Source organism: Physeter macrocephalus, unplaced genomic scaffold, assembly GCF_002837175.3.
Source record: "Physeter macrocephalus isolate SW-GA unplaced genomic scaffold, ASM283717v5 random_302, whole genome shotgun sequence".
Taxonomy (NCBI): Eukaryota; Metazoa; Chordata; class Mammalia; order Artiodactyla; family Physeteridae; genus Physeter; species Physeter macrocephalus.
In genome coordinates, this window is record NW_021145583.1 from 30,645 (window position 1) to 39,596 (window position 8,952).

At 56.5% G+C, this 8,952-nt stretch overlaps 2 protein-coding genes across 6 annotated transcripts in view; one reads left to right on the forward strand and one right to left on the reverse strand.

Moving 5' to 3' along the window:
- Positions 1-34: 34 nt before the first annotated feature.
- Positions 35-7,642, forward strand: SGSH (N-sulfoglucosamine sulfohydrolase). Of its 5 annotated transcripts, XM_028485026.2 has the most exons (9): positions 79-167; positions 623-821; positions 1,304-1,464; positions 2,961-3,066; positions 3,350-3,500; positions 3,851-4,007; positions 4,373-4,454; positions 5,301-5,504; positions 6,316-7,642. In XM_028485026.2, exons 4-9 carry the CDS (start codon positions 2,973-2,975, stop codon positions 6,873-6,875), a joined length of 1,248 nt encoding a protein of 415 aa, XP_028340827.1. In that variant the 5' UTR covers positions 79-167; positions 623-821; positions 1,304-1,464; positions 2,961-2,972; the 3' UTR covers positions 6,876-7,642. The 5 variants fall into 5 exon arrangements, with proteins under 5 accessions (XP_007125339.1, XP_007125340.1, XP_028340828.1 ...); XM_007125277.4 differs by lacking the exon at positions 623-821 and having other exon boundaries at positions 35-167; XM_007125278.4 differs by lacking the exon at positions 623-821 and having other exon boundaries at positions 35-167; positions 5,301-5,378.
- A 48-nt stretch (positions 7,643-7,690) lies between these two features.
- Positions 7,691-8,952, reverse strand: part of CARD14 (caspase recruitment domain family member 14) — a 23,292-nt gene continuing 22,030 nt past the window's right edge. Inside the window, 2 exon segments of the mRNA XM_028485028.2 lie at positions 7,691-7,886; positions 8,519-8,634. Coding sequence (XP_028340829.1) covers positions 7,691-7,886; positions 8,519-8,634 — 312 coding nt within the window.

The window sequence follows — 8,952 nt, forward strand, 5'->3', positions numbered from 1 at the left end:
GACCGAGGGTGGGGGAGGGAGGGCTGGTGCTCACGTGACCGCGGGGCGGCGCGCGGCTAGAGCCGCCGTTATGCGCTGCTCCGGGCCGGCCTGTTGGCTGTTGCTTCTCGTAGTGGGTGTCTGTTGTGTGCACCGGGCGCGCCCCCGAAACGTGCTGCTGATCCTCGGTAAGTTCCGACCCGCCGGCACCCCGGGCACCGCCTTCCACGGCCGCCGGTTGTCGACCCCAGAAGCGGCCAACGCTAACCCTCCGTGCCCTGCAGACCCCATTGCTGTTCATTCCCCGACTCCTCTTTTTGCTGGCCCCAGACTCTTCGTGGTCGGCTCCTTGGAGAGGCAAACAGAGGCGGCCCTGCCCACTGCAGGGTCTGGAGGGGTCGGCCCCAGCATTCACACCCCATTCCTGCCCTCGGTTCTGACCCTGTAGCCCGAACCTTGACCAGAACAGCTAGGGCTAAGCCTGCGGTCCCCACCCACCTCAGGAGGATGGGCGGCTTTCCACAGATCGCAGAGGGGATGCCAGAAGAGGGGCTGGTGCTCAAGTCCTCAGAGACCAGCAGGGTGCCCTGGATCTCTCACCTTCTTCCCAGCAGTGATAACCCCGTTTCCCTTCCCTTTTCAGACTCCAGAGCACTGTGGCTCAGCCCTCTGTCTCCTGGCTGAAGGGAGCAGCCCCCACTCACCCACCCGCCTTCTTCCCCGACCCCACCCCGCTCCGTGAAACCCCAAGTTCCTCTAGCGCCCTGTTGTTCATGAGACTTCCTGCTTGGGTAACCAGAACCCAGCTATCACAAGGCAACCTGATTCTTTCCTCTTTTGAGGTCTGGCTCTCTGCCAGGGCCACTGTTTCTGATTAACTTTGTGGTCTGGGGCAGGTCCTTCAGCTAATTGTAACTTAAATAGCACTCTACAGAGTGGCTCCCTTCAACTCCCCCTATCTCAAGGGCATTGGCGGAGAACCGGCACGTGGATCCACATCCTCAGGCATGTCTGCAGAGCCCAGGACTGCCGAATCATGCCTGCTTGGACCTCATGCTCCTCTGAGTTTTATGCCTGCCTACTAACACGTTCACCCAGTTTTCATACATGCCTGGTGGCATTCCCACTCAAGTAACAAGCCTGCCCACTTGGGTCATTCCCACTTGGGAATCGCACCTGCCTGATATCAGGTCTACAGAGGTATCATACCCGCCTGGGTATCACTGCCAGGCCACTGCAGCAGGACCCAGGTCTCTCTCACTCCCACGTGCTGCTTTTTCTGAGCCCAGCCCATCAGGTCCTCTATGTCTCCCTACTTCCTCAGCGGATGACGGAGGCTTTGAGAGTGGTGCCTACAACAACAGTGCCATCACCACCCCTCACCTGGATGCCTTGGCCCGCCGGAGCCTTGTCTTCCGCAATGCCTTCACCTCCGTGAGCAGCTGCTCTCCCAGCCGGGCCAGCCTCCTCACTGGCCTGCCCCAGGTGAGGGCAGCAGGGGTCAGGAGGAGGGAGAGCCCCCAAGGCCTCTGCTGCTGGGAACCCCTCCCTGGTCTCCCTGGGGATGTGCCCACCTTCCCTCCCCCACTCCCAGCCAAATGGTCCAAGTGCATCCCTGCTCCACCACTGTGTGACTGTGAGCAAATCACTTATCTCTGTGTGCCTCAATTTCCTCACCTGTAAGATGGGGTGATAGTAATACCTTACTCCTGGGATTACTATAGGATTGGCCAAGTTAACTCTCTACATGTAAAGCTCACAGAAAGGTGCCTGGCAGGTACTTGCCCAGCCCAGTATTAACTCTTTTCATGATGTTGTCCCAGGAGCTTTTGTGACAATAAAAGCTGCCATTTAAGGCACTTACTCTATTGTGGTAAGGTATATGTAATGAAAGATTTACCACTTTAACTATTTTAAGGCTGCAGTTCAGTGGCATTAAGTACATTCGCATTGTTGTGCAACCATCACCACCATCCATCTCCAGGACTTTTTTATCACCCCAAACTGAAACTCTGTCCCCATTAAACACTAACTCCCTGTTTCCGCCGCTCTGCCAGCCCCTGGCAACCACCATTCAACTTTCTGTCTCTGTGAATTTGGTTACTCTGGGTACATCACATAAGTGGAATCATATAGTATTTGCTTTTTTGTGGCTGGCTGGTTTCACTGAGCATAATGTCCCCAAGCTTCACTCGAGCACGTCAGTACCTCACTACTTCTCAAGACTGAATAATGTTCCATTGTGTGGATAGAGCGTATTTTGTTTATCTATTTCTCTATTAGTGGACACTTGGGTTTCTTCTACCTTTGGTTGTTGGAATAATGCTGCTGTGAACCTGGGTGTACGTGGGCACTTACTCCTGATGTATCATCTCACAGCGTTATTTTATGGGGGGGATGCTCTGTACGTCCCTTTCTGAGAGCCTGAGGCTGTGAGTAGGAGGCCTACATAAAGAGGAGACTGTGGCCTGTACACAGAAGCTTCCTGAAAGGTTAATCAGGCAGCTGTAGGCTACGCTTACCTCTGGGTAGTGAGCCACAGGAATAAGGACAGGGTTTTTGCTTCTTACATCTCTCTAGCCTGTTTGAGTTTGCAACACATACAACAATTTTTTTTACACTCTAAAAAAGTCAGCTAATAAAAAGAGGCCTGTTGGTGTGGTTTTCACTCTACGATGTGTGCTCTTGATAGAAAAATTGAGAAGTACAGATACACAAAAAGAAGAAAATAAAAGCCACCCCTAATTTTAGTGTACATTCTCCCAGTCTATTGTATTTCCTGCTGTCATCCCATGGTAGGGACCTGTGGGCCTGTTGGGTGGGGGGTGAGAGATGGAGAAAACCTCTCTGAGGACTCTAAATCAGGGGCCTACAAAGGGCCAGGCTGGTGAGCCTGGGAGAGCAGAAGCGTTGGGGGTGGGGTGGGGGACAGGACCCTGGCTGCCGGGAGGCGCCCGGCCTCACAGCATCTCTGCTGGCAGCATCAGAACGGAATGTATGGCCTGCACCAGGATGTCCACCACTTCAACTCCTTCGACCGGGTGCAGAGCCTGCCTTTGCTGTTGGGCCGAGCTGGTGTTCTCACAGGTGAGGGGCTTCATGTAGCCACAGGGGCAGGACAGCAGCTTACCTCCCTGCCCCAGAGGGGCAAGGCTTTGTCCCGAGCCACCATGGGCCCTGTGTTGCCTGCTCTGAGCACTTGACCCCAAGCAGTCTGGGCCTCCTGGCTTGGCCATGGGCACACGAGAACAAGGGCCCGGCTGCCCTCCTGGAGGCCACAGCAAGACACAGGGCCTGGGGAGTGGAGAAGGGGGCAGAGGGGAGTGGGAGACCGAAGGGGCTCTGGACAAGCCTATCTCCCCGACTCCAGGCATCATTGGGAAGAAGCACGTGGGGCCGGAGACGGTGTACCCGTTTGATTTTGCGTACACGGAGGAGAATGGCTCTGTCCTCCAGGTGGGGCGGAACATCACTAGAATTAAACTGCTGGTCCGGAAATTCCTGCAGACTCGGGACAACAGGTGCGAGGAGGGTCCCTCCCCCTTACTGCCCTCACACAGCCAGACCTCTGGACAGTTAATACTGGATGCAGATCCCAGAGTCTTTGGTTGGAATTCTTGGAGTCCCCAGACAGCTGGGGTGTGGGTGGAGGAGAAGGTTCCAGATGCTCAAGTTGATCTGGTCAGAAGAAGAGGAGACATGGGGAAACTGAGGCAGCGTGGATCACGGGGAGGCTCTCAGTTGTAGGGGAGTAGGCAAAGCTGAGGGGTGTTCCTTCCCAAAGGATGAGGCTCCCCAGGGTAGAAGCCAGGTCGGTGGGTCAGCCATCTGACCTTGACCTCAACGCTCAAGCCCGTCCCTTCATCTGCAGGCCTTTCTTCCTCTATGTTGCCTTCCACGACCCCCACCGCTGCGGGCACTCCCAGCCACAGTACGGGGCCTTCTGCGAGAAGTTTGGCAATGGGGAGAGTGGCATGGGGCAGATCCCAGACTGGACCCCGCAGACCTACAACCCGAAGGATGTGCAGGTAGGAGGACCCCTCACCACGTTTCCGAGAACTGCCCTTCTTCCTCCACCTTGTAAATCTGGGGACCTGTGCCCCTCTCGTGGGTTTGCAGTCCTGGCCCCAGGTGTGTAAGAAGAAACCCTCTGACTCACTGGAGCCAGGTCCCCATCCGTGGGGTGGCAGAGAGAAGCATAAAGACATGGAATGATGTACCCAGAAGCGTGGGTGTTCTGGGATAATCCATTCAGGAAGAGAGATGGTGTGGGGCCCTGGGAGGAAGGCTGGCACCTTTATCTCCCACCCTAATTCAAGCGCTGGCCACTTTGCCCCCTCCACCCAACCTATCTGTTCTAACCTTGACTTTCCACCCACCTGCCCCATCCCAGGTGCCTTACTTCGTCCCTGACACACCGGCCGCCCGAGCTGACTTGGCCGCTCAGTACACCACCATCAGCCGCATGGACCAAGGTGGGTTCAAGGAGCCCAGGTGGTGGGATAGGGCACAGCTGGGGCCCCCATCTTGGGCCAGAGCCAGAAATCACAGTGCCGCAGGGCCATGTCCCTGTGGGGGAGAGTCCTTCCTGCCTCTTCCAGCTAATGGTGGCTGCAAGTGTTCCATGGCTTGTGCAGCATTACTCCAGTCTCTGCCTCTGTTGTCACATGAGCTCCTTCCCTGTGTTTTCTCTTTAGTCTGTGGCCCTCTTCGTTTAAAGACACTTGTCATTTGATTTTAGGACCACCTAGGTATTTCAGGATGATCTCATCTCAAGATCCTTGACTTAATTGTATCTGCAAAGACCCTCTTTCCAAATAAGGTTACATTCACAGGTTCTGTATGGACATACCTTTTAGGGGAACCACCATTCAACCCAGTCTGGGAGGTTGGTGCCTTTATCGTTTCCCTGTTGGTACCATTAGTTCATGGGGACTTGGGAAGGGGGTGGGTTTAGAGAGAATCCTATTTTCTGGCCCCACCCAAGACCATCCTTATTACCTCCACGGGGAGATTCCAGGAAACACAGAAACCACTGCATGGCAGGTAGCAGCTGCATAAGGGTGACACAGAACTGCCAAGGTTGGCCAGTGTCCCTGGAGGGGCACAGGTGGAGGCCATGCAAGTCCTGCTCCAGGACAAGGCCCTGGGCAGAGTGCTGGGCGGGAGGCCTGGCTGGTGGGAAGGAGGGCCGGGGTGATTGAAGAAAATGACAGTGCAGGGTTCGGCAGCCGGATGAAGAAATGCTTTAGTGCACACGCATTCCCACAGCTGCGCATCTGCCTGCGGCTGAGCTCTGCTATCCCCTCCACACCCTGCAGGGATTGGACTCGTGCTCCAGGAGCTGCGTGGAGCGGGTGTCCTGAATGACACCCTGGTGATCTTCACATCCGATAATGGTATCCCCTTCCCCAGCGGCAGGACCAACCTCTACTGGCCAGGCACTGCTGAGCCCATGCTGGTGTCATCCCCAGAGCACCCGAAACGCTGGGGCCAGGTCAGCGAGGCCTACGTGAGCCTCCTGGGTATGACTCTGCATTCCATGCAGCAGGGGTCGAGGAGGGGGAGTGGGGGAGGAAGAGGACATTTAGTGGGACCACCACGACCAGACGTAGCTCCTCACCCACTACCTTTTGCGGTTGCCACATCACCTCGGTGAGGAAGGGATGGTCAGCCCCATTCTACAGATGCAGAAATGAGGCTCAGAGACATGAAGTTAGGAGCCCAAGGTCACACAGATTGTAAGCACCAAGCTTGGATTCTAGTTTGGGTCTCACTGCCTTCAAGCCAGTCATTTTTCCACTGGCCCACTGGTGAGCATGAATCACCTGGAGCGCTCGCTAGTATCCAAATATCCCACCCTAGAGTGTCTGATTCAGTAGGTCTGGGGTGATGCCCCCAAATTTGCATTTCTGACAAGTTCCCAGGTGATACTGATGCCCCTTGACCCCACTTTGAGGGGTCAGGGCAGCAGCATGCTTCGGCCTCTGTGGCTCAGGGCTCACATCTCCCTTTGGCCCCAAGGTCAGGAAGCGTTCTGGCCACAGCACAGAACAGGAATAGGCCCCTGTGTGGGGGCTTCCTCGCTGGTCTGAAGGATTTTAGAAGGATCCTGGGTATCACCAAGTTGGGGGGCTCTTGTCATGGCATAGAAAGCGTGACGGCCCAGAGGGTGACGCAGCAGTGACGGGTTGGCCTGTAGCAGCTTTTTCCTGTTGGCGATTTGATGTGCAAGGCGGCCACCAGCTTCCAGAGTGGCCTGGATTCAGCCCTTCCACGGGGGTGGGCCTGGTGTCCTGGAGGGCCCGCCCTGCTGAGATGTCATCTCCTTTCCAGATCTCACGCCCACCATCTTGGATTGGTTCTCTATCCCCTACCCCAGCTATGCCATCTTTGGCTCAAAGACTGTCCAGCTCACTGGGCGGTCCCTCCTCCCGGCGCTGGAGGCGGAGCCTCTTTGGACCACGATTTTTGGCAGCCAGAGCCACCATGAGGTCACCATGTCCTACCCCATGCGCTCCGTGCACCACCAGAACTTCCACCTTGTGCACAACCTCCACTTCAAGATGCCCTTTCCCATTGACCAGGACTTCTACGTCTCGCCAACCTTCCAGGACCTCCTGAATCGCACCACAGCCGGCCGGCCCACGGGCTGGTACAAGGATCTGCATCACTACTACTACCGGAAGCGCTGGGAGCTCTTTGACAGGAGCCAGGACCCCCACGAGACCCAGAACCTGGCCACTGACCCCCGCTATGCGCAGGTTCTGGAACTGCTTCAGACCCAGCTGGTCAAGTGGCAGTGGGAGACTCACGACCCCTGGGTATGTGCTCCCAGTGGGGTGCTGGAGGAGAAGCTCTCTCCCCAGTGCCGGCCACTCCACAACGGACTGTGAGGCCCTCCCCACCCCCACAGTGGGGGACCGCTGTCCTGCATCTGAGCTGTGTCCTGGCACAGGAATTCCCTGGGGGATACCCAGGATGGCGCAGGGTCCCCAACCTGTGACAAGGTGAAGGTGGTCTGGGGAACAGCAGGAAGAAGGGTCTGGGACACGGGGCTTCAGTCCCTCTCGGTTCTCTGGAACCCACAGACGTTCTTGTGCCCTTCACCTGAGAGGAGATGGGCTTCTGTGTGCCACGAGGGTGGTGGGTGAGTGCAAACCGCACTCAATGTGGGGACAGCGTCTGTGTCAGTCCTGGTCTGGAGGGAGCCTTTGAAGGAGACCTGGGCTTGTCTTCTTCCTTCACTTTGTTCACAGTCAGGCTCCCGAGCCCCGGGCTGGGTTTCCATGAGACCACTGATTCTTGGCAGGCTCCCTAAGTGATGAGTGTCATCCTGGGGTCTGTATGGGCAGAGCTTGCCCTTTTTGAGAGTGTCCAAGGATGAAGATGTCTCTGCTCAAGGCCTGAAACCACCCCATCCTCTGGTTGGGTGAATTCTGTTTGGGTGAACACAAGTCTGTAGCACAGACAGTACTCATGGAATGCTCCAGACCTGCCCTGCCTTCGCCTGCCTGGAAAACCCAGAAAGGGGGCATTCTCCTTCAAGTGGATGGGCTCCCATCACCCTTCCCACCCCCATCAACTCCATCCTGGAGGACATGGTGGGGAAGCCCCAGGCCAGAGCGTTGTAAAAGCTTTTCATTTTAGTAAAATATACCAAGTTCATTTTCTGAATTTGTTTATGACACAGGGGCCATCAGCAAGGCCTCTACTCTGTCCACACAACCTTCTTCTGCTCATCTGCAATGGCCAGGCAGACACAGCCGAGCAGGGCGTGCAGGTCGCTCCAGCTGTCGGGGGCCAGGCTGCTGTCCAGACAGGGCACTTCTTCCAGCTCACCCTCCTCTTGCCTGGCAGCCTCCAGGAGCTGGTCCTCTGCGGTGCCGAGCCACTGCAGAGCCTTCCTGCCAGAGCCGGAGATGGGAGGGTGGCTCAGGGAGAGCCTTGCACCAGCCTCCCAGCACGGAGCCCCAGAACTCAGCGCCGGCCGGCTTGGAATTCTAGGGACCTGGATGGACCGATGATGCAACAGATGCCCCTAGACACAGATGGCCTGCTTTGAGGGGACCCAGTGCCTTGTGAAGAAGATGTGACTGGGGCCCTAGATGACTTTGCCCTAACGGGGGTGGCAGACTGCGGCGGCGGATCTAGTTTATAACTTCGGTTCTCAAATTATAAAGGGGGCGGCAGGATATCTGGGCTTGTCCCAGCCGTGGACCAGGTAGTGTTTTTCAGTCTCTGTCCTTACCTAACACAGATGGACTGTTAACTCTACCCCAGGCAACATGTGGCCTCAGTCGAGGTCAGTCAGATCCTGGGGTCTCACCTTACTGTCCTCTGGGTTGCTCCCCGGGGGTGGGCTGCAGGAACTCTGTCCTGGATGTTTTAGGGGAACTGCCCTGTGACACTTCCAAGGCTGGCACGAGGTGAGATCCTGGAAACCCCATCATGGGCTCTGGACGTGGTCGCCATGGGCCTTATGGGGAGTTCTGGTGCCCATTCAGACCTCACCACCAGCCCCCAGCGGTGCACCTACTTGAATTTCTTTGCCACCTTTTCATTGATGGAGATGTGGATAATGATGGGGAAGATCTCCATCTTGTGCAGGACGCGGACAGTGTCCAGCTGGATGTCCAGGAGGGCATGGGTGTTCTGCGGGGGAGAGGGGAGGGACGTGAGCCTCAGCCTTAGAGGAAGCGAGCGGAGCCCACACCCAGGAGTGACGCTGAGAGAAGGGTGAGAAGGGTACAGGCAAGACTGAAGTTTGTAAAGGAGGTGGGGAGAAGAATTCGGAAATGCCCTTTTGTATATGAGGGTGCTGGCTGTACGGTTTTTTTGGTTTTTGGTTTTTGGTTTTTTTTTTTTTTTGCGGTACGCGGGCCTCCCACTGCTGCGGCCTCTCCCGTTGCGGAGCACAGGCTCCGGACGCACAGGCTCAGCGGCCATGGCTCACGGGCCCAGCCGCTCCGC

What these genes read in the sequence shown, in the direction of transcription:
- SGSH (XM_007125277.4), top strand. Translation starts at nt 71, where the DNA reads ATGCGCTGCTCCGGGCCGGCCTGTTGGCTGTTGCTTCTCGTAGTGGGT. An exon ending in AAACGTGCTGCTGATCCTCG is followed by an intron (nt 168 to 1,303) that starts GTAAGTTCCGAC and finishes CTACTTCCTCAG; the next exon opens with CGGATGACGGAGGCTTTGAG. An exon ending in CCGAGCTGGTGTTCTCACAG is followed by an intron (nt 3,067 to 3,349) that starts GTGAGGGGCTTC and finishes CCCCGACTCCAG; the next exon opens with GCATCATTGGGAAGAAGCAC.